Raw genomic sequence first — 23,307 nt, forward strand, 5'->3', positions numbered from 1 at the left:
TAATGCACTGCCACTGACCACCAAAAAGGCATGGATGGGGGGGGGGGGGGGTTAGAAAACAGTGATGGAAGGAGGGGTACCGAAACTTCGGAAATTAGCATTAGCGAGGCAGGGACCATGGTGCCAGGAAGGAGGTCAGTAAAGATGTGGGAGGTGGTGGGAGATGGTGGTCTGGTAAAGGGGGAGGGGATATCCGAGATGGAAGAGAGGCGTATTTGAGGGATTAGTAGAGATGGTGGCGAAGGGGTGGACATAAGTGGGGGAAGGGTAGGAATGAGCCTTGGGGAATTAAAGTGCCCATACATCTGTTCACATCTGGCTACCTATACTGGGGGGACACTTGGCTACCTATACTGGGGGAACATCTGGCTACCTTTACTGGGGGGTTGTCTTGCTATCTATTCTGGGGGGACATCTGGCTACTACCTATAGTAGGAGGACATCCAACTACCTATACTGCAGGGACAGCCGGTCACCTATACTGGGGGGGCATCCTTTCAACAGAGTGGCTGAGGAGGAGGGCCCCAAATTTATTGCTCTGCTTGGGTCCCTGTGTGGTCTTAATCCGGCTCTGGTTATATACCATTACAGATGGCTGATACACTTGGAGTTTATAGTCAGGTCTCTGAAGGCTTTTTTTAAGGCATTAAGTGAAAGGGGGACTTGAAGGTCTGAAGCCCAGACATTGATATATTTCTCTAGTGGGGAAGGGAAAGTTGTTCATACCACATGGATATACCACCTTTAGGTAGAATAGGGGCATTGAAGTTATTCCAAATTGCTTGTGGAATGGATAGTGCTAGTGAGGGGATTGTTTATGTAGGTGCGCAATCTGTAGGTAAGTGAAGAAGCAGTTATTATTTAGATGGAATTTTTGCTGTAGTACAGAAAATGGGAGTAAGGCGTTGTTGAGTAATAAATCATTTAGATAAACAATACCTGCGGAGGTCCAGGGAAGGAGGTTAATATCAGGAATGATTCAAGATAGCACTGAGAGGGAAATATTGGGTCTGGTCATTTCTGGGGTTGAGGAAGTAAGTTTGATGAATGTCTTCCAGGCGTCAATAGTGGCTGAAATTGTGGGATGATAGGGGATGAGGATAGGGAGTTTTAACCACCCTGGCGTTCTGATTAAATCGCCAGGGTGGCTGCGGGAGGGTTTTTTTTGAATAAAAAAAAAACTATTTCATGCAGCCAATTGAAAGTTGGCTGCATGAAAGCCCACTAGAGGGCGCTCCGGAGGCGTTCTTCCGATCGCCTCCGGCGCCCAGAATAAACAAGGAAGGCCGCAATGAGCGGCCTTCCTTGTCTTGCTTACAACGTCGCCATAGCGACGAGCGGAGTGACGTCATGGACGTCAGCCGACGTCCTGACGTCTGCCGCCTCCGATCCAGCCCTTAGCGCTGGCCGGAACTTTTTGTTCCGGCTACGCTGGGCTCAGGCGGCTGGGGGGACCCTCTTTCGCCGCTGCTCGCGGCGGATCGCCGCAGAGCGGCGACGATCGGGCAGCACACGCGGCTGGCAAAGTGCCGGCTGCGTGTGCTGCTCTTTATTTGATGCAAATCGGCCCAGCAGGGCCTGAGCGGCAGCCTCCAGCTGAGCTCGTCCATACCGCCCAGCTGGTTAATAGAGCTAAGGTAATGTAGTGTTTTAAGGGAGTTTATGTTGGTCCATATCTTATTTGAGGAGGGTATCCACCAGTGTTTAGACACAATATAATAATAGTAAGGATTTGGGAGACCAAAGCTCTCTTCTCTCCTTGGGGAAGAAAGAGTGGCGAAGGAAAGTCTTTTGTTTTCTTTTTTTCCAAATATACTAGATAATGATAGCTCTTAGATCCTTAAAAAATTTAATTGGGAGTGGAATTTGTAGTGTTGTAGTGTTCTTAAATAATTCTTAAATAGTATAGAATTTTTGTAAAGGTAACCAATTGTAAAAGCGGCAATTTTGCCTGATATGGAAAATTCAAACTGGGCTAGATGTGAGAGCTCATTTGAATTGTGTTGAGTGGGGGGAGTAGTAAAATTAGTTGGGTAAAGATCTTTCGTATTTGCTGTGATTTTGATACCTAGATAAGATACAAAGGAGGTGGCCCATGGGAAGGAGAACTTGGCTGATATTTGGTGTTTCAGATCCTCTGAGACATGTATACCTAGGAGCATGGATTTAAGTTTGTTAACTTTATATAGCGATGCCGCTGAAAAGGATTGCAAGGTCTCCCATGTATTTTGTAAGGATGAGATTGGGTTGGTAAGGGTTAAGAGTACTTCGTCTGCAAATAGACTTATTTTTTGTGAGTGATCCTTGGTATTGGAGCCCTTTATGTGTGGGTTAGATCTGTTTGTTTCAGCAGTAGTTCTGTGCCTGCGCAGTCCGCTCCGGTCCACGTGGCGGTGATTGACAGCGCCGCTCGCGCAGGCGCAGTACAGACTGACCTGGAGGTTGGCCTGACGTCATCGCCGGGGACCAGGAGGGAGCTGCGGCAAACGTCTGCATGCAGAGCCGCAGCGAGGGACATGCTGGGAGCTTCGGGCTGGAGGAAGCCCCGGGTAAGTAGCGCTTATTTTGTTCAATTTCGCCTGATAACTCCTTTAAGGGCAGAAAGCTTGCTAAATTGGAGGCCTAAAGTGCTTTAAAACATCTTGCATGTGTATACATCAATCAGGTAGTGTAATTAGTGTACTGCTTCACACTGACAGACTAAACTCACTGTGTAAAGCACCGCAAACAGCTGTTTGTGTAGTGACGGCAGTGCTGGACTGGTGCAGGTGATAACGAGAGTGCAGGCCATGGCGGTTTTCAAGCCCATATGGTCGGGCTGAGGTAGCTGAATGATAGAACAACAGTGACAGTGTCCAGCTGATCGAATTTGGTCTGTCCACAATGAAGCAATGACCTTATCTTCTTGGGTCAGGTGTGCCGCCCAACCCCAACACACTCATTTAGCCGGTCATTCCTTCATTGGGATATGCAAGCCCCTTCACCGCGGCAAGGTAATGATCACGTAGGGGAATTGACCCATGTACATGCCTTTTGTTTTGTTGTTGCAGCCACAGTGCAGCCAGAAAAATTAGGCAGGCATGTACACGCACCAGAAAAATTATTATAGCGGCCGCTGCTAGCAGCGGCCTTAAAAATTTAGGAATCCACCTGGCGTCCTGGACCCTGTTGGTGGTGGCGTAGAAGGCAGTCAATCGGCCTGTGTGTGGGGACCGAGTTAGTCTTGGGGCAGGCAGTCACACAGCATGCAGGCAGAGATGCTATGTGTGGGGACTGTCTTCGGGCAGGCCTGACCATGCTTTGCAGACTAGGCATCCGTGGTCAGATGGACCCTTGACCCAACACTGTGTGCCAGAGATGACACCACTTGCCTTTCAACATCACGGTACAGTTTGGGTATAGCCTTTTTTGACAAATAATTGTGGCCTGGTATCTTACACTGCGGTGTGTGGCTTTGCTTTTGTGTGCTGCTTTTCCTCAGGTGGTCATCCCATTGCAGTTTGTGCTTTGTAATCATGTGCCTTCGTAAGGTAGTTGTCTTCGTAAGGTCTTGGTCTTTCCACGGCTCAATTTTCGTATTTTTAATTTGGGTCCACTTTAAGTAGTCAGATGCCTCCCCAGATAAAAGAATCAAGTAGTCGCATGCCTCCAGATAAAATAATCAAGTAGTCACTAGTCACATGCATCCAGGTAAAAAAAAATGCCATGTGTCCCAAGCAGGGGTGCAGCTAAGGTTTTGGGGGCCCCAAGCAGTCCATAACTTGAGGCTCCCCTCCATGGGTAGCCACACCACAAAAGAATTGACAAAAAATGAGCGTGGCCAAAACATGATGTGGGTGGAGCCCAGGGCCAGATTTACCATAAGGCACTGTAGGCATGTGCCTACAGGCACCTGATGATGGTAAGGTGGCTCAATCCCCTTCTCTAGTGCCTTCCTCCTTCCTTCCTTATGCATAATCCTGAAGTGAGCATAAATGAGAGGTTACTCACCCAGCTCTTGGCATTCCACTGGATGGGTACCACTAGCTACTTAATACTGAGGGTACCTCTGACTACCTAATGCTAAGGGACACCTGTAGCTGACTATGATGGGCAAGGGAAGTAGGGGAGATATGACAGCTGGGCCAATCAGAACACTTTAAATGGGGGTTTGTAGTCTCATGGAGGGCGGAGACTAAGGTGCCAGGACATCTGTGCCTATGGGCTCCTTTGATTTACATCCGGGCCTGGTGGAGCCAAATACTAGCAAAATACAGGTAGTCCCGGTTTATTTATTTTAAGTATTTATATAGCACTGACATATTGCGCAGCGCTGTACAGAGTATATTGTCTTGGCACTAACTGTCCCTCAAAGGGGCTCACAATCTAGTCCCTACCATAGTCATATATCTATAATATCTATATCATGTAGTGTAGTGTATGTATTGTAGTCTAGGGCCAATTTAGGGGTAAGCCAATTAACTTATCTGTATGTTTTTGGGATGTGGAAGGAAACCAGAGTTCCTGGGAACCCACGCAGACTTGGGGAGAACATACAAACTCTTGGCAGATGTTGATCTGGCTGGGATTCAAACCCAGCACTGCAAGGCGAGAGCGCTAACCACTACACCACCATGTCGCCCAACATATGAGAGGGGGTACAGGTGGTGCCCTCAGTATAGGTAGTAAGCTATAGGTACTGCAGTATAGGTAGCCAGTTACATGTGGTGCCCTCAGTAGAAGTAGCAAGCTATAGGTGTTGCAGTATAGGATTGCCAGGTGGTGTGGTGCCCTCAGTATAGGTAGCCAGCTATAGGTCCCCACCCAGTATAGGTAACCTGTAGCGTTGCCCCCAGTATAGGTTAGAGAGGTAGGTGCCCCCATATAGGTTAGATAGCTAGGTGCCTTCAATATAGGTAGCCAGTATATTTGCCCCAGTGTAGGTTACATAGGTAGGTGACCCCATATAGGTTAGATAGGTAGGTGACCCCATATAGGTTAGATAGGCAGGTGCCCCCAGCATAGGTTAGATAGGCAGGTGCCCCCAGCATAGGTTAGATAGGTAGGTGCCGGCAGTATAGGCTAGATAGATAAGTGCCCACAGTATAGGATAGATAGGTAGATGCACGCACTATAGGTTAAATAGGTAGGAACCCCTTAGTATAGGTTAGATAGGCAAGTACACGCAGTATAAGTTAGATAGGTAGGTATACCTCAGTATAGGTTAGATAGGTAGATGCCCCCGGTATGGATTAGATAGGTAGGAGCACGCAGTATAGGTTAGATACTGTAGGTAGGTACCCTTCAGTATAGATTCGATAGGTAAATGCCCCCAGTATAGATTAGATAGGTAGGTGCACGCAGTATAGGTTAGATAGGTAGGTACCCCTCAGTATAGGTTAGGTAGATGCCCTCAGTATAGGTTAGATAAGTTGCTGTCTCCAGCATAGAGCGGGGGTGCGGGCAGAGCAACGTTTCAACTCACCTGGCTTCCTCGATCCTGCACGCAGCCTATATCTTCATCCTCTCCCGGCGTCTGTCGCATCGGTAAGAGCTCCTCCTGTGATGACATACGGTTAAGTCATCACAGGGGGCACTGTTACCATAGAGACAGACGCCGCGACAGGATGAAGATAGAAGCTGCGTGCAGGATTGAGGCAGGTGAGTTGAAACTTCACTCTGCTCGCTCCCCCCGCTGCTGCGCACAGCCTCCTGGCTCCTGCCATTCTGCCTGACGCCTGCACCTGGGTGGAGCCGCCAGCAGCCGAGAGAAGCCCCCCTTATTGTGAGGCCCCAAGTGGGGGCGTGGCTCACCTGTACACTGGCAGCGCCCCTGGTCCCAAGATAGAATTCAGTAGTCACATGTCTCTCGCTAAAAGAATAAAGTAGTTGAATCTAAAAGAAAAACATACTTCCATCTTCCCAAAAAAATATTAAGTAGTCACAAGCAGCCAGATAAAATAATCAAGTAGTTACACAACTCCACATAAAAGAATTAGTCAGCTATCAGCTGCCTTAACATAAAATAATTAAATAGCCAGGTGCCTGATAAAATAGGTAGACAAGTGCCCCTAGATACAAAAATTAAAGGGAGCCTAAAGCAAAATGTATATGGAGGCTGCCATATTTATTTCTTTTTAAACAATACAAGTGGTCTAGCAGTCCTGCTGATCTATTTGGCTGCAGTAGTGTCTGAATCGCACACCTGAAACAAGCATGCAGCTAATCATGTAAGATCTGACAATGTTAGAAATACCTTATCTGCTGCATGCTTGTTCAGGGTCTATGGCTAAAAGTATTAGAAGCAGAGGAACAGGAGGACAGCCAGGCAATTTGCATTGTTTAAATGGAAATAAATATGGTAGGATCTATCCAGTCATGTGAGGTGGTGAGTGAGAGGTATATCCCCCATTGTAAGTAAGATGAAGAGCCCCCCCCAGTATAGGTAGTAAGAGGTGCTCAAGTATGGGTAATGAGAGATGTTTACCCCCAGGATAGGTGGGGAAAAATGCCCGTCCCCCCATATCAGGATTGTGGAGTCGGGAGACAAGGAATCAGAGCAATTTTGGGTACCTGGAGTCGGAGGTTTCATAAACTGAGGAGTCAGAGTTGGACGATTTTATACAAACTGTACAGCCCTGCCCAACATACTTATATAGGTAGTTAGAGGTACCTCCCCCTCAGTATAGGTAGTGACAGATCACACACACACTTGTAGGCAGTAACAAATGCTCCCCTAGTATGGGTAATGGAAGATGTTCCCTCAGTATAGGTAGTGAGAGATGACATCACCACCATCCCCCAAGGCACGGAGAGGTGTCTGTCCTACCCACTATAGATTGAGAGAGATGTAAACTCCCCTCCCTTATGGTCCATTCACACTTGAGCGAGAATCGCACGATTCCCGCTCAAGGCAAACCACTAGCGGTTTTTATAAACCGCTAGCACATGTAACATTATGGCAGTGTTCTCACTGGCGCGCTTGCGGTTAGCGTTAACCGCGAACGTGTTACATGCAGCAGTTTGCCGGCGATTCGCGATAGCACTGCTGATCGCTTTCAAAACGCTGCAGTGTCCAGTGATTTTTCCAGTGATCCAGTGAAAATTACTCCCGCAAAACGCTAGCGGTAATTACCGGCGTTTTGCGGTTTTAGGTGTGAACTAAGCCTTATAGGTAGCCAGAGGTAGCCCCCAGGCAAATCGTGAGAAAGGGCAGAAAAGGACAATAGTGTGCAGACAGCAGGACAGGAGGACATGCGCAGTGCACGAGTCACAACCAAGCATGAAATAAAGTGCCTCACTGAGCTATGCCCAACATACAGTTTTAGCTGCTCCTCTACTTTTCAGTGCTGGCCCTTCTGCTTGTTGTCGCTAGCTCGGCTGAGCCCTGCACATCATGCCACAAGGCAGTAAAATCTAGCCAGCAGTGCTGCGTGCGCACACACACTTATCTTCTCGTGGACTGTGGACAGAGGCAGTGGCAAAACAATAGGGGCTGCGGCCCCTGCACCCGCGGAGAGGAACCCTCTGGGGCCTGCCCAGGGCTGTTTTGGGGGGCAGGAGCGGTTGCAGCATGAGGGGAGAGCATGGGTAGTAGTAACAAACTAGAGAACCCGGCCCTTAAAAATATTCAATTCCACAAGTCCCACTCAACCAGGAATCATCCACCGTTGCGGTGAAAATGTAAAAAACAGTATCTGCATCCAGTGTACAATTTTGGAATGTCACCTCCTAAGTTATGGTCCAGTCCCGCTCTGACTGTGTGGCAAGGATTTCTGGTGTCAGCGGCTGCAAACCACATGCAAAATCATCTCATGAGGAAAGCGCCGCATCTGTCTTCCTCCACGCTAGCCAGCAGTGACGTCATACCATCTGTGTTCCAACTGCACTCCAGGCTCTGTCGGCGAACTTCCTGGATATGGGGGCAGAGAAGGGACATCACAATAGTGCAGACTGAGCCTATAGTTGACAAACTGCATGCATACTATGTACTTACTGACAACTGCTTGGTTTATTTGCATATAATAAAAATCCCGATCCGGATTTCGTCTCTCAGTCTTCATTAGGGGATAGCAGCATGGGCATGAGGGGAGAGCATGGCCACCTACATTGGCGGGGGGGGGGCTCTTCCCCCCCCCCCTCACCTCTACCCTCAACGCTCTCCCTCTAGCATTAAATCGGTGGCAGCAGTGGGCAGGAACACATACCACTATGCGTTCAACCACTGAGATTCTGCTCTCTAAGCGTCTGATGCTGCTTCCTGTTTATCAGTGATGACTCCGCTGTCGCTAGCTCAGCTGGGTCCTGCATATCATGCCACAAAGCAGCCAGCCAGCAGCCCAGCGCTGTGCACAGCACGCACACACACTTATCTTCCTGTGAACGGAGACTCAGGCACCTTCTCTCTCTTCTTTGCCGCTCGTCCTGATTGATTGGCTGCTACAATGAGCACCGCAGCTATAAAAAAAAAGTGAACTGTGAAGTCAATGTGTGAAAGTCGGCCCGGGTGGTGACTAGTGGAGGGAAGGCACAGTGAGCCTGCATGCAGTCTCCATGCTGCTACTTGTAGTGAACACATTCTGCAGCACTGCGTGGTGCGTTGGCTGCTGCTGGGAGTGCTGCTCACAGCGGAGGTCTGTGAGAAACCCATGATGGGCTGCTCCTCCGTCATCATGTCCATCAATGCCTGCGAGTCAAGCTCCTGAACGACCGTCGAGCCAAGGTGCTGAAAATGGGTAAAACCGGTGTCGGCTGACTCGGCCCAGGCTGTGCTGCGGATAGAAGCCTCTCTGCTGCACCCCCTGCAGCTGAGCCCCCTCTCCCTGGCCGTGGACCAGTCCCAGAACTGGCAGAGGCAATGGCACTCCCTCTCTTGCCACACCCACGACCCCTGCCAGACATGTTGTATACTTATGAACAAGATGGAGAAAGTGTGCTGCTTTTTACAGTCAATACGTGTGTGGGCTTGGGGACAGACGGAATATAACAGGGGCCTTTTATTGATTTTTCAGAAAAGAACAGAAAAAAAATACAAACAAATGCACAGACGGAGCAAATACAGAATACAGTAATAGAACACAAAAATCACTGGACAGCGCCGCAGTCTGCACGCTACTAGCACAGTACAATGTCACTGACTAAACTTAGTGACTGAACAGTAGCAGTGACTGCAACTAACTGAAGTTGATCACTGGCTATGAGCTGAATACAAGTGATATAAAGTAAAATAATAAGAAGCACAAAAATTAGTGGACAGCGGTCTGCCTGCACAACTAGAACAGTACAATGTCACTGACTAAACTTAGTGACTTACCAGTGGCAGTGACTGCAACTAACTGAAGTTGATCACTGGCTGGCTGGCTTAGCTAGATAACAAGTATACAGTAATAGAGCAGTGGAATCAGTGTGAAGTTGAACCTGCCTGCACTAAGCACAGCAATCAGTACACTCTCTCACTGAACTACACTGACTACAACTAACTTAAGTAATCACTCACTGGCTAGCTAGCTGAATACAAGTATATACTACAGTATAAGAGCACTGCTAGGAGTAAAAACGCTATGTTTTTAGAACAAAATGCGCTTGCTGAAGCAACAAATGGCCTGGAGATGATCCTCTCAGTGCCACAGTCTAGCAAGGACGGAGCTTTAAATCATGGCCGCCTCTTTATATACAGGAGGGGAGAGCAGAACCTCCCCTCCTATAATTGGTTGCTAGGGCCTGGCTGGGAGCCTCTGATTGGCCCAGGGGGATGTCATTTCCGCTAATCACAACCTCCTCACGGCTTTACCCAACGCGATCACTACCGTGAATGCGTTCCGAATATTCTTATTCACGGCATTGCCGTGGCTGATTTCCGTGATCCAGAATCCATCACACCGTCGAATACCGAAGCCAAATAGTGAAAAAATGCTCATGAACCATGACTTATCTGTGATCATGGAAAATATCTGCCGACCACTGGTCCTGACCCAAATTCTTTCCTCACTCCCTGCACACCCTCTACATGGGAAGAAACCCGGTCTCAGCAACCCACTTAACCCTGGTCTAGCCGGAGGTACCACACAACTGGGGACAAAGGCATTTTTTCAGATTGGGGTGCCTTTCTATATATAAAAGAAGGTTTTGTGGGTAATACATTTTTTAGAACATGGTCACTAATAAGTATAGGCCAGTTCTTCCTAAAGATATTCTCCACCCATCTATACTGACTGGAAAAATATGGGAGCTATAGCAGCATGTGTACGAGAGTCCGGTTCATCCTGTTGTGTTTTGTGTGTTTTTTTAATTTTTTTGGGTAATGTTGTTTTAAGAATATCGATCGCTAATTAACCTTTTCGGGACTGGCCGCCTACCCCCCCTTAAGGACCAGGCATTTTGCGCGGGAGGGGGGTGCGTGCGTTTGGGGGGTCAGGCGGCCGGATCCAGTCTGTGGCTGGCTGAATTTGTGTCCCCCCATGGTTGCCTGTGCCCCCCCCCCCCCCCCTTCTGCCAGCAGCCTTCACTCACCTTCCAGGCTCCAGCGATGAGCCGCACGGGACCCTCTTCTCCGGCCGGCATCTCCGTTCTATCTGACGATCAGTTCCGGGTCGCGGCTTGATGACGTCATCAAGCCGGGACCCGGCGCTGACGTCAGATGGAGCGGAGATGCCGGCCAGAGTGGAGGGGGGTGCCGATCGTCGCGAGAACGGCAGGGAGGTGAGTGGATCTTCTTTTTACCCCCTGCCGCCGCAGCTGTCAAACTGATCACTACGATCCGCCGGCGATCGTAGTGATCACGTGATCAGCAGCCATACGCAATGGCTGCTGATCACTCGGGGGAGATGTCGGCTGTCATATGACAGCTTAATCTCCCCCTCCGGGTGCGCACAATCGCGTCGGGAGCGGAAACTGCGGGCCGGCGTAGATCCTACGCCGCATCAGGCTAGAACAGCCACAAGTGCGGCGTAGGATCTCATAGAGGCGGTCCTGAAAAGGTTAAAGTGTGCAGGAGTACTTTAATATGGGGACGTGTATACAGTAGAGTTCCTCAACCCTATCCTCAAGGCCTCTCAACAGTACATGTTTTGCAGAAAACCCACAAACATTCACAGGTGAGGTAATTAGTGTCTCAGCAGAGCTGATTATCTACCTCTGTGGATTTCCACAAAACATGCACTGTTGTTGGGCCTTGAGGATAGGGTTGGACAACATTGGTATACAGCACTCTTGAGGTTTTTTAGCCTCATAGCTGTGTATAAGAGGGGGGTGCTGACAGTCTACTTTGCGTATTACAAGCTTTATTTAAATTTTATGAGGGGAGTGCAGATAGTTTGGTTTAGGTATTGCAGGATTCTAGTGGAAGATTTTTAGGAGGGGGTGCAGAAAGACAATTGGTGGTATTACAGCCTTCTGGCCCACATGGTTTTTTTAATTAATAGGAGTTAGATGGGAGGGTTTTCACATGTAGCCTTGCAGCCAATCAGAAGCCCCTGATGAGTCTTTCGAGACGAAATGCGTAGGGCAGAGCCTATGGTGGTGCAAGGCTGAGGAAGTTTTAATGGTGGTGCAGCTTGGCGTCCTTTGATGTGTGGAGGCTGATGTGGTGGGAGCGGTGTTCTGGGAAAACAATGTACTGTGCTCTTAATACCTCTGACCAATTGTGAATGCAATACTTGTTTTTATTCTTTTAATAAATAGTACACTTCACTATCATTGCCGTTTTGAGTCCTAGTGCAATTGTTGAACTAAGGTCTGAGGCGGATCCTGTATACATATGCATTGCTGATGGAACCCTGTTGATACTGCTGACCCCGAAAACTTTATATACCTCTTAATACGGAGGTCACCGGGGTAGGTGCGGGGTAAGTAGTGGGGGGCTGTCATTAACTAAGTGACTTGTGGAAATGTTGGCGAAGTGTTATGTCACAGGTGGAGATGGTGAAAGGACAGTACTTCCCTATGCCACTTTTCTGTTTTATTTCAAGGGTCTACTCTTTGGTGGCCTCGGATTGAGTATATCGTTTGGATGACATCGACTGAACTTTGCATCATCCTGTGTGGACTATGAGCTTGTAGCACGACGAACCATGTTGTATGCTAGACCAGAGTTCCCCAACCCTTTCCTTAACCGCTTCCGGACCAAGTTGGTTGAAATCTACGTCCTGCATGTGGCTGCGCAGCTCTGACAGGACGTAGGATTTCAACAATTGTCGCAACTCGGTCCCCCCGCTCAGCCCCCACCGTAACCCACTTGCCCTGCCATCAGTATGATGGCAGAGCCCTGTAAGCTGGTCAGGAGCAGTTTTTTTAATTTGCTCCTGACCCTGTCATCGCTGTAAGCCAGTCCCATTGGCTTACATTGATTGACAGTGTCAGGAGCCAGTGAAAGTGGCTCCTGACCGGCGCACAGCACTCTGTCATCAAAGAGACAGCAGAGTAAGGGACCTGAGGCAATGGACGGCGCAGGACCGCACAGAGATTTATCGGTAAACGCTGTTTTGTGCCACTTTGCTGTACTGCTAGTCTCGGGTCCTTAAGGGGTCAGAGACTGCTGGTATGGAACAGGTTAAGGCCCACCAACAGTACATGTTTTTCAGAAAACCACAAACATGCACAGGTGAGGTAACTAGTGTCTCAGCAGAGCTGATTAACTACCTCTGTGGATTTCCACAAAACATACACTGTTGGTGGGCCTTGAGAACAAGGTTGGGGAACACCGTGCTAGACCACAAACATGCGACTTTTCATTTCTCAACATTGAATTTTATCTGCCATTTACTTGCCCATATATCCATCATATCTAGATGCAATAGTTCATTATCCTCCTGTTTGTTGATAGCAGTTTAAAAATATAGGAGGTAAAGGTTATCTTATGTATAAAATATCTTTAAAACTATTTGCAGGCAATGAAGGGACTTCAGCACAATAATTTGTACCAAACAACAGAGAAGAGTCTTCAAGAAGACTAAAGGCCCATACAGACGTCGGATGTTTCCGAACGACGGGTCTTTGAACGTCCCGTCGTTCAGTCGTCCGCACACCAAATCGGGCGTATGTACAGACTGTCGTTCGCGTGATAAGACTGGGTTTGAGCGATCCGCCGAGCGGATCGCTCAAACTCAGTCTTATCACGTTCAAACGACCCGTCGTTCGGAAAAATCTGACGTCTGTATGGGCCTTAAGACTTACAGTAACCTACCTCTTTGTTGTAAATTTTATTTAAGGCAACACTCAGTAAATCAGTAGCATATTTAGAAGAGCTGTAGGGTTCTTGACCTTGGCTGTGTTGTATGTCAGCAATGCTGAAGGCCGATTTCCTAGCATTACTAGATGAAGTCCAGATAAGCTTGGATGGGTGGTCTGCATGACACAATAATGATTCTAGTTCTTTGACCTAAACATATAAAACAAAATGTTATCAGTATTAAAAAGTGTTATGTGTAGCCTTAAATTTATAGCTCCTGAAAAAAAAAGAAAATAAAAAAAAAAACGTTTCCAACTCAGTCCTCTAAGTCAGAGTTCCCCAACCCTGTCCTCAAGGTCCACCAACAGTACATGTTTTGCAGAAAACCACAAACATGCACAGGTGAGGTAATTAGAGTCTCAGCAGAGCTGATTAACTACCTCTGTGGATTTCCACAAAACATACACAGTTGGTGGGCCTTGAAGACAGGGTTGGGTAACACTGCTCTAAGTGATCTCTTAAAAATTCCTCCAAAAACTATAAGATGCCCATCCATTTATACATTGCCACTTGATGTTGCAAAAAACACAGATCCCTCTCTGATGTGAATCCATCCCCACACTGCCCTTAGATATTCAACCGATTCAGCATGAAATCTGTTGAAAATCTACTGAACCGCAGTGTTGGACTGCTCGATACACAAAACATCAATCCATCAACTGTCAGCGCTTCTCGGGGGAATTTTCGGGGGGAGCCAGTGCTGGATCCCTAAGCCTACACAAGACAGGGGAAGCCTCATTAAGACCCTGAGGCTTCCCCCTCCTGAGGTAATTACCCCATAGGGGCTGGTCTTTTGATAAAGGTGAATGTTAAATGCAAACATAAAGTTTGCCATAACTACTTCCCGAGTTATGTTCCAGATTTTAACCACTCTCACTGACCACTCTCACTGTGAAGGACCCCTTTCTAAATAGATGGCAAAAATGTTTTCCCTCCATATGCAGATCATGTCCCCTTGTCTGTTGTACAACCCTAGGGACAAAAAGTTAATCTGCCAAGCTTTTGGGGTACTGGGATGTTTCTTCCTATTTTCCTGTGGTGCACATGCCCAGTATGGACTTCCAGGCAGGTGATAAAAATCTGTTTTCTGAAACATGTGTGATAGGGAGCTTTCTCTATAATCCTATGCTGCCCAAAAGCTTAAAGCTCTCTGGGCACAGGTATTAAAGTGCCCCGAAATACACTATTGGTTAAAAAAAAGTCTCTGCGACCATGAAGGCAGGTAGGCAGGGGACACTCTCGGGCCTCTTCCATCCTTATTTCCAGAAGCTGGTTCAATAGATACACTGCACAAACCTATCTTGGAAACCAGTAGAGCTGGGGGTCCACAATTTTGGCATGACAGCAGCTCTGAGTGCTCCCTCCCTACACACCAAATTTGAAATCAGTAGGTGCCATCTAATGATTTATGGCAGTCCGGCATGCTACTGTCTGCTGCTTCCAATAAATATCACTTTTAGGCAGCGCCGATATCGGCATTTCAAGGGGCAGGGAAGGAGGGTACTAGTTTGGGTTAGGCATCAATTGAGGGAGGGTTCAAGTAAAAATAGGAATAGGTTTAACAATAGTAAAATATTGGTAGAAAGTGGCTGGCTAGCTAGCAAAGAACATGACCAGGGTTGGACTGGGCCACCGGGGAGATGGGAAAATCCCCTCCGGGCCCTCTTGAACTTTAAAATTGGTTCTGGTGCCAGGTTACCACAGCACCAGCGCCACTCTTATGGGGCCTCCCCGCAGTGTGCCTCCCGGTACCCTCTGCCTCTCTTACAATCAGACCTCAGATCAGCTGGAGAGAGGCAAAGCAGGGCTAGGGTGCACACTACCTGGAGACGGGTAGACTTCAAAAGCGTAAGTGATGTTATTAGTCCGCCTCTTTTCAGCTCTTCAGTCACTGTAGCCCGGCAACCAGCCCTCCCACCCAGGAAAGCCCCCAGCCCAGGAAAGCCCCCAGCCCAGCAAATTGCCCAGCAAAGCCCCCCGCCCAGCAATGCACCCAGAAAAGCCCCAAGCTAATCGCCCAGTAAAGCCCCCATCCCAGCAAAGCCCTCAGACCAGCAAAGTCCTCAGCTTAGCACCCAGAGAAGTCCCCAGCCAAGCAAAGCCCCCCTCATGAAAATCACCCAGAAAGTTGGCCAATAAAGCCCCCAGCGCAGCAAAGCCCCCAGCCCAGCAAAGCATTCAGCCCAGCCAGCAAAGCCCACAGCCCTCCCCAGCCCAGCACCCGGCAAAGCCCCCAGCCCAGCAAAGTCCCCAGTCCATCAAACCCTCAGCCAATTGCCCAGCAAAGCCCCCAGCTAATCCCCCCAAAAAGACCCCAGCCCAGCAAAGCCCTGACACTAGCAAAGACACCAGAAAAAGTCCTAGCTTAGCCCTTAGAGAAGCAAATTGCCCAAATAAAGCCCCCAGCTTAGCAAACCCCCAGCCCAGCAAATCACCCAGCCCAGCAAAGCCCCTAGCCCTTCCCAGCCCAGCACCCAGGCAGCACTAAGCAAAGAACGCAGCACCCAGTCCTCCCCAGCCCAGGCCCCAGCAAAACACTCAGCCTTCCCCAGCATCCAGCAAAGCACCCAGCCCTCCCCAGCCAGCACTGGCTACCTAATACTGATATACATGGGCACATGGCTACTTAATTCTGTTTTCTGGGGAACATGGCTACTTAATGTATAAATAATTTATATATACTCATCATTTACATAAGCGCACGCAGGGAATAGAGACTTGGCACCCTATAAAAAAAAAAAAAAACAGACAGTACTATTTGTTCTGACAGTTTGGACTAACCAGTAACTTGGTGCGCCCCTGCTATTACCTAATCCTTGCGTTCCTGTTGTGAACCAGCCACTGACCTCGACCACATCTGTTTGCCGCCTGCCTTGACCCTGGACTGTAACCTTGATTACATCTGTGTGCCGACTGCCCTGACCCTTGCTTGTGACCTTGAATCCGCTATCCTTACACCTGTCCTTTGGCCCAATTGACTTCACATTGCAGATCCTCCTGTTCCCCTCAGTCACCAGAAGGGAAACCCCAGGGGTTGTGACCTGGTGGTCACTAGGCAACAAGTAGTCCATTACCCATCATGGTGGCAGCCCGTCATCCATTGCGGGGTGTTCTGGTTAAGACCTGTGGCTGCCTAGACTACACCACCCCAAAGACAGAGCCTGAATCTGTCCAACTGAGTGCCCACAGCCTGGAGCTTGAGACAGGGTGACACAGACAGAAATGGAAGCCCCAGGAGGATAGACTGTGCAGGCAGTGTGACCAGGGGGCCCTGGAGGATGAGGCACACTTCCTGCTACACTGCAACAAATACACACCTGTGAGGACTATCCATTTCTTGAGACTCTCCGCCCATGTCCAGGATTTTACCTCTATAAATGAGGAGAGGAAACTTAACAACGTGGCCCGATTTGTCGCTGTCTGTCACCAACTGAGAGGAAAATGATACCTCACATACCCTTTATACTGCCCCCTATACCCTGCTCACCCATATAGACTATATACCCCAGACCCATATACTGTCCCTTATATCATCCACACCATTGTGGACTGTATATCCCAAACCCCTATACTCTTTCCTTATTCCCACAATCACCCCCTCCCATGCTATGACAATTGCTTTGGCGATGCTAAATGTATTTGGTCCTGCCAATAAAGCTTTTTTAGATCTGGACTCAATGCGCTGGGAGAACCTATGCCAACCACCTGTGACTAGGTGAACAGGTCCTGCCAAGACAACAAGCAGTAACAGTAACAAACCGCCATTATGGAAGTTGCTGGAGGTTGATCCAAGCTAAATGAACTTTGTGACATGGTCTTGCCACTAAACATAACTATGGAATGGGAGGGACGAGACCAGAAGTCGATAGAGCAGGATGTTCAGGAGGCGAGCTCCAACTCCATACTCCGATAAACTGATCTTTTCAATATAAATAAATAACATGAGACAGTTTGTGGACGACAAAATTGTATTCAAAAATTGCACATAGAATTACATTTCAAACCCACACCCTATCCCATATAATTGCACTCGCCCATATTACACCAAATACCCCTGCAGGCCTAATGTGTAAAACTGTCCTTCACCAGCGCTGGTTTTATTAAATGACAGAAGTGTATTTCTCCTTATTCTAGTGAAAATATTCCTTCAGGATATAGCAACTTATTGCTTGTAAATGTCACAATTTCACTGGCCCGCAACAGTCATGTTTGCTTTGGGGATGATAAAAGCATTTAACCACTATGTGTTGCACTTAGGGGTACTGAGCTAAGCGTCGCTGTTACTGAATTGAATATTTCTTTTCTGCTTAGTCTCTTACCGACCTCGGGTGACGTGGATCGAGAACTGAGCACTTACTTTCTTGGTCCTGCAAGCTCCTTCATCCGTTGGCATCCTCCTCTCCATGGCCAGTATGATGCGAAGCCTGTTGCGCAATAGATTTCACCTTTCGCGGGCTTCTCCCCTCTGCACCTACGGTGGCCGAAAGTGCCCAAAATACAGTCTGTTGGAATTTAAGTATGATATGCTTGAATTCGGAGCCCTCAGTTACTTTAGATAACTGGTCCTAGTAAAAGGACTTGCTTTGCAGAGTTTCTCTTTTAGGAGGATTTCTCCTAGAGAGAAATAGAGGCATTTACTTTCTGTGTGTCTTCTACATGGCCGTAGAAGAAATATCCAGTGCATATGCCAGACTAATTGACGGCAAGCACCAGAAAACATGAGCCATTGTTATGAAAACATTCTCACAGTACATTAAACAATGGTCTTGGGACATATGACCTCATTTTCGGGGTATTAGGGGAGGCCATATTTAGCTTTTTCCATCTGAGCAGGCATGGACAGCGTCATCCATCAGCAGCTCTTATAAGCCAAATGTAGGCGATGGTTAACTGGTCCGTCCCTGCCGGGTGATGTCACATTTAACTCTTGACTGGCTGTTTATAAGGAACGGATGGTCTAGGGGAAAGCACTTCCACTTTACTTCTATTCACTTCCTAACTTCTTGTAACATCATTTATCTTTATGCTGTATATAGCCAAGTGCTGTCATAGCACAATGTAGCATAGATGTTCGTAAGATAAAGCCTGATCGATTCACAAGGGATGGACCAAGAGCATGAAATTCTTAAGATGACTTACTACAGATTGATTGCTTTGCTGAAGTAACGAATATGTAACGAAGATTGCTGATGAACACACCTGTATATCTGTTTTGCCGAATAAACTCCTTAAACTTTGAAGACGTCTAACAGTTCTATCTCCTTTGCTGTTGCTGTGATGAGTGTCAAGTTATCACATGTTCTGTGATATGGTGCCGAACAAAAGGTGTAGTAGTGTTGTTCATATTTTTTACAATTGATGCTGTGAAACCCAAGTGCCAATCCCAGATCAATGGTTGGTGAAACAGGTGAAAAAGAGTCAATCTAAGACAAGTCAGAAGCAAGTACAGCAATAAGCGGAGGAGACGCGGTCGGCTTATCAAGAAGAGATAAGTGAGTGCGAGGCTGCGAGAGGCCCCGGGCACGGAAGAGAGTTCAATAAATACAGAGGCGGATCTCTAGGACATCATATAAAACTGTGCCATACACGCAGTTAGCCAAAAATGGATTGAAGAAGGGGCATTCCCAGGTGGTGACGGGGAAGATTGCGGTTAGGGGGAAAGATGCACTGAGAGAAGTGTCACAGCACTCCAAGGGGCGTCAGAAGAGAGATTAATGAGAAAATCTGCCAGAGCTGTATGAACTTTCAAGCAAAAGACGTCTGATCAGGCAAGTGTTTTTTATTTGTTATAGAGATTAACCTATATTGTATTTGTTTGCAGGATACAGCAATTTTTTTATAATGCTTTCTGTGTGGTATTTTGACAGTGAGCAGTGTATTTTTTCCTCCTCTCTCTCTTGTTGTCAGAGTGTCCTCACCCCCTCCCCACCCCCCAACCAGCGAGAATTTAGTGGAGGGGAGGAAAGCCGCAGCCCTCCTTCACAGTTTGGAGAGAGAAGGAGGGTGGGGGGGAGAGAGTTATGTTTCCTTCAGCGGTATGTGTGGAAGATGTTCGCAGATTTGGAGTTTCGTGTGTATTTGAGAGATGTATGCTGAATTTCTTCAGCTGGCATTGGTATGGGAAGACGCATGCAGGAGAGATATCTTCCTCCCTGGGATGTGAGATCTTCCAACGTTTTTTTATGGGCCAATATTTTGAGTGTTGTTTTTTGTTGGCAAATGGGAATTGAGTGTTTGGCAAAGGACTGAATTCATAATGTGATCTGTTTTTTTTTTTAGATTTATCCTGTATGTTTGGAGAGATTGTTGTATCTGTCCATACAAGGGAGAAATAGCCCCGTCCTGCAGCCTAGAGATAGCTGACTGATGTTTGTGGATCCGTCCGTGAGTTCATTCATAATTTTTTTCTCTCCGAGCGGTGTGTTTTTTTGTTTTAAAGGAACCACAGAGGTTTGAAAGAGTTATGCTGCGAGGTGAGATTTGAGAGTTACGTTGCATGGTAGAGATTGTGGCTCACAAACAGTGTGTGTGTGAGGCGTATCATAATGCAGTGTGTTTGTTTTCCATTACAGAATCTGAGCTCTGTTTGAGGTGTATAATGGATGACACTGGATTATGTGTATCTGTCTGTGAAGTTCTTAGTATGTCTGGGACAGAAGAGCTGTATGTTTAAGTTTTCTGAAATGTGTAAATCATATTTTAAAAATGTCAATGTGTTTGCAGTGTTTTTCTTTCCTACATTCTTAGCCAAGAGAGATGGCTGATTGTAAGTTTTGTGAGAAATCATTATTTTGTAGGTCTGGCATGTTCCAGTCTCCAAAATGGTGACACAGCTCAGGCAGGGGCCGCCCCAAAATTTGTGAAGCTCACGTAAGTGGGGGGTGTTGGAAGAGCCCACGAAAAAGCATGCCCTCAATGCCCATAGAAGCTGACAAACTAGTGTCATGTCAGGGAGGGAGGGGCTCGAGGGGGCAGGGATTGATATCAGTGCTGTGCAAACAGTGCACATTGCATGAAGCTGATTTGGCGATCCATATAGGTCGGGCAATTGCAAAGACACTCAGCTGAGTCTCTGATTTCAGCTTATTTTCCCAGAGTTCAGCTGAGTCTCTGATTTCAGCTTATTTTCCCAGAGTCTAATCACAGGGAATAAAGAATGCCAGAATGTGTGAAACAAGCAATGGCTATGAGACAATCATAGTTACTGAGGTCATAGGAAGTGTCTTCAATCAAGGTACACTAGACACATAGATGTCAGATATGTCCATGAGAATGATTTGCAAGAGTGAATCAGGGGAGTATCTGGAGATGGTTACATAAGGGATTATTACTTTAAGTAAAGCAGCATAAACAGGGGTGCAGCATGAGTTCCCAATAGAGGTTATTAAGAATTGATTTGTTTGGTTTTCTGTTTCAGGAGTTTGGCAATAAGGAATCGAGAAAGCTGAAGTGCTGGCAGCAGAAGCGGAGATAGAGATGTCAGTCGGATAAGCGAAAGTTTCCAGAGGCCAATCCTGGTTTGGAGAACAGCGAGATTTCCAATATCAGAAAGACTAAAAAACTGATTGAGCAAAGCATAATCCAAATTGCTTATGTTTTTCTTTCCCAAGGAGGTGCTCTCATAATGATGGTGATGGTGCTGATGGTGATCCTAGGTTGCCATTTCGTCCTAGGAGACCGAGTAGAGGACATTCTCATGGACAATGAGGGGATAATGAGAACACAAGGCCCAAACATGTTCATGTTTGGAGGAAAAGGTACTGATCCTTTTGCACTTCCCTCTGATTGGCCTGATTGGACCGAGCAGGGAAGGAGAAAAAGATCACTGGTGTCAAGTGGAAATACATTTCATGACACAATGTTGGTAAAAGGTATGGAGGGTCAGGTGTGCTGGAAGTGCGGCATTAATGGAAGCTTAAATCTACTCTTGAATGTCACACTCCCAGAGCAGAAACACCGATCCAAAGTCTTGTTAAAAGGTACATTGCATTACAATGGGTACATGCAAAAGGTGGAGTGTGTTCAGGATTACCTTGACTTGGTACTACGGGGTGGGGTTCTTCTAGACTGGAGAGGAACGGGCAGTAAACGTCATTTCTCCTCCAGGAGAGAAGCGGGGAGCAAAAACACAGTCTGGAGTAGCCAACAAGGGGTGTCCCTGAAACAACTATTTTGTGCACAAAGGCTGGAAGGCAGAAGGGTTTCAGTTCTTAAAAATAATAATAATAATCCAAACATTTGTATAGCGCTTTTATCCTTTCGGACTCAAAGCGCTCAAAAGCTGCAACCACTAAGGACGTGCTCAAGAGGCCACCCTGCAGTGTTAAGGAGTCTTGCCTTGAACTCCTTACTGAATAGGTACTGACCCTAGCAAGGATTCGAACCCTGGTCTCCCATGTCAAAGGCGGAGCCCCTAACCAGTACACTATCCAGCCACTTCTTGGAACAAGTAGTAAGAATCGAGAACCAGGCACATTTTCAGGTAACCAAGAGGGTGGGGAGAGCGATCCAGAGAAAGGGAGAGTCAGCACGGGTAACACCATCCTCAACAATCCACACAATCCATATTCAGCCACTTATCCTCATTCTAGATGGGTAAGTGAGAAGGTACTCTTAAAGGGAACCTCAACTGAGAGGGATATGGATGTTTCCTTTTAAACAATACCAGTTGCCTGGGAGTCCAGCTGATCTCTTTAGCTGCAGTAGAGGCTGAATCACAGACCTTAAACAAGCATGCAGCTAATCCAGTCTGACTTCAGTCAGAGCACCTGATCTGCATGCTTGTTCAGGAGCTGTGGCTGAAAGCATTAGAGACACAGGATCAGCAGGAGAGTCAGGCAACTAGTATTATTTTAACCCTCCTGGCGGTCTATTAAAAACCGCCAGGGGGCAGCGCAGCAGTTTTTTTATTTATATTTTTTACATCATGTAGCGAGCCTAGGGCGTTGTGACATCATCGGAAGTCCTAATCCAACCCTCAGCGCTGCCTGGAACTGATAGGCCAGGCTGCGCAAGGGGTCTGGGGGGGCGGCGGGTCGCGGCGATCGGTGTGCACACGCAGCTAGCAAAGTGCTAGCTGCATGTAGCAAAAACAAAAAATTATACAAATGGGCCCAGCAGGGCCTGAGAAATCCTCCTGCGCGGCTTACCCCTTACCACCAGGAGGGTTAAAAGGAAAAATGTATATCCTTCTAAGTTTAGGTGCCCTTTAATTGAAAGATTGCAGAGTACATTCTTCCCAACCTAAAGTACGCATTTTGCCTCAGGACATAAGGGGGGCAAAGGTCCAATCAGGACAGTTGGTAACATCTTTTGTCATTGAAATGCTAATCAATTTCTCAGAAGAAAGAGTACAAACTGTATTCTTCTGGGGAGGGCCACAAGGGTTAGCATGCGATGTGAGTTTAATGGATCAGGGGACTTTTGGGAGTAGAGAGGTAGAATCCTGGGATAAATCAGGTAGCACCCCGGGGGACTCTCTATGATAGAAGAATGATGGGACTTAAAAGAGGGAGTTTAAAAATAGCGCCCTTAGACGGGGAGGATGACCACTTTTTTGGTCCTACTGATGCGCCGTTTACAGCGCACGGACCAAGCTGTCATTCAGAGTGCGCCGATTAAACCATATTTTTCCAGCAGTTCCCCCCCCCCATCCTTGTTCTGGGGCCCATATAATGTATACCGCAACTTAATTTGTACCTATTTTTCAGAGCAGAGGTATGATTACTGTCAGGATCAGGGAATTTTTATTGTATTTTAATTGTTCTTAATGTCAGTCTGTTTACATAAATAAAGGTTAAACATGTTTGCAATCATGTTGCTCAGCTTCATCATTTAGATACCGTTTGGGTATCTTTTCTTTTGTTTATATACTGTGGTAGGGAAGTGGTTAAAAAAACAAACTTTTCCTTCAGCCACCGGAGATATTGGTTTGGCTTCCGGACGTATCTTTTGAATGGCAGCTGTGCATTCTGTGCTATTGACCCAGCATGCTTCATCACTAAATCTGACTTGCCCTGGCAAACACGTACTTATCTCCATACCTCCAGCTAGAAGCCAAAATCCTACAAAACAACAGTTCTGACCCATTCCAGTCTGGTTTC

At 47.2% G+C, this 23,307-nt stretch overlaps 1 protein-coding gene across 4 annotated transcripts in view; it reads right to left on the reverse strand.

Annotated features, from left to right (window-relative positions):
- Positions 1–23,307, reverse strand: part of HSD17B7 (hydroxysteroid 17-beta dehydrogenase 7) — a 1,040,537-nt gene that overhangs the window by 335,378 nt on the left and 681,852 nt on the right. For all 4 annotated transcript variants that reach the window (XM_068253606.1, XM_068253607.1, XM_068253605.1 and 1 more), the window contains one exon: positions 13,160–13,354. In XM_068253606.1, the coding sequence (XP_068109707.1) occupies positions 13,160–13,354 (195 nt within the window). The remainder of the gene's footprint in view (positions 1–13,159; positions 13,355–23,307) is intronic.

This window comes from Hyperolius riggenbachi, chromosome 9, assembly GCF_040937935.1.
Source record: "Hyperolius riggenbachi isolate aHypRig1 chromosome 9, aHypRig1.pri, whole genome shotgun sequence".
Lineage (NCBI taxonomy): Eukaryota > Metazoa > Chordata > Amphibia > Anura > Hyperoliidae > Hyperolius > Hyperolius riggenbachi.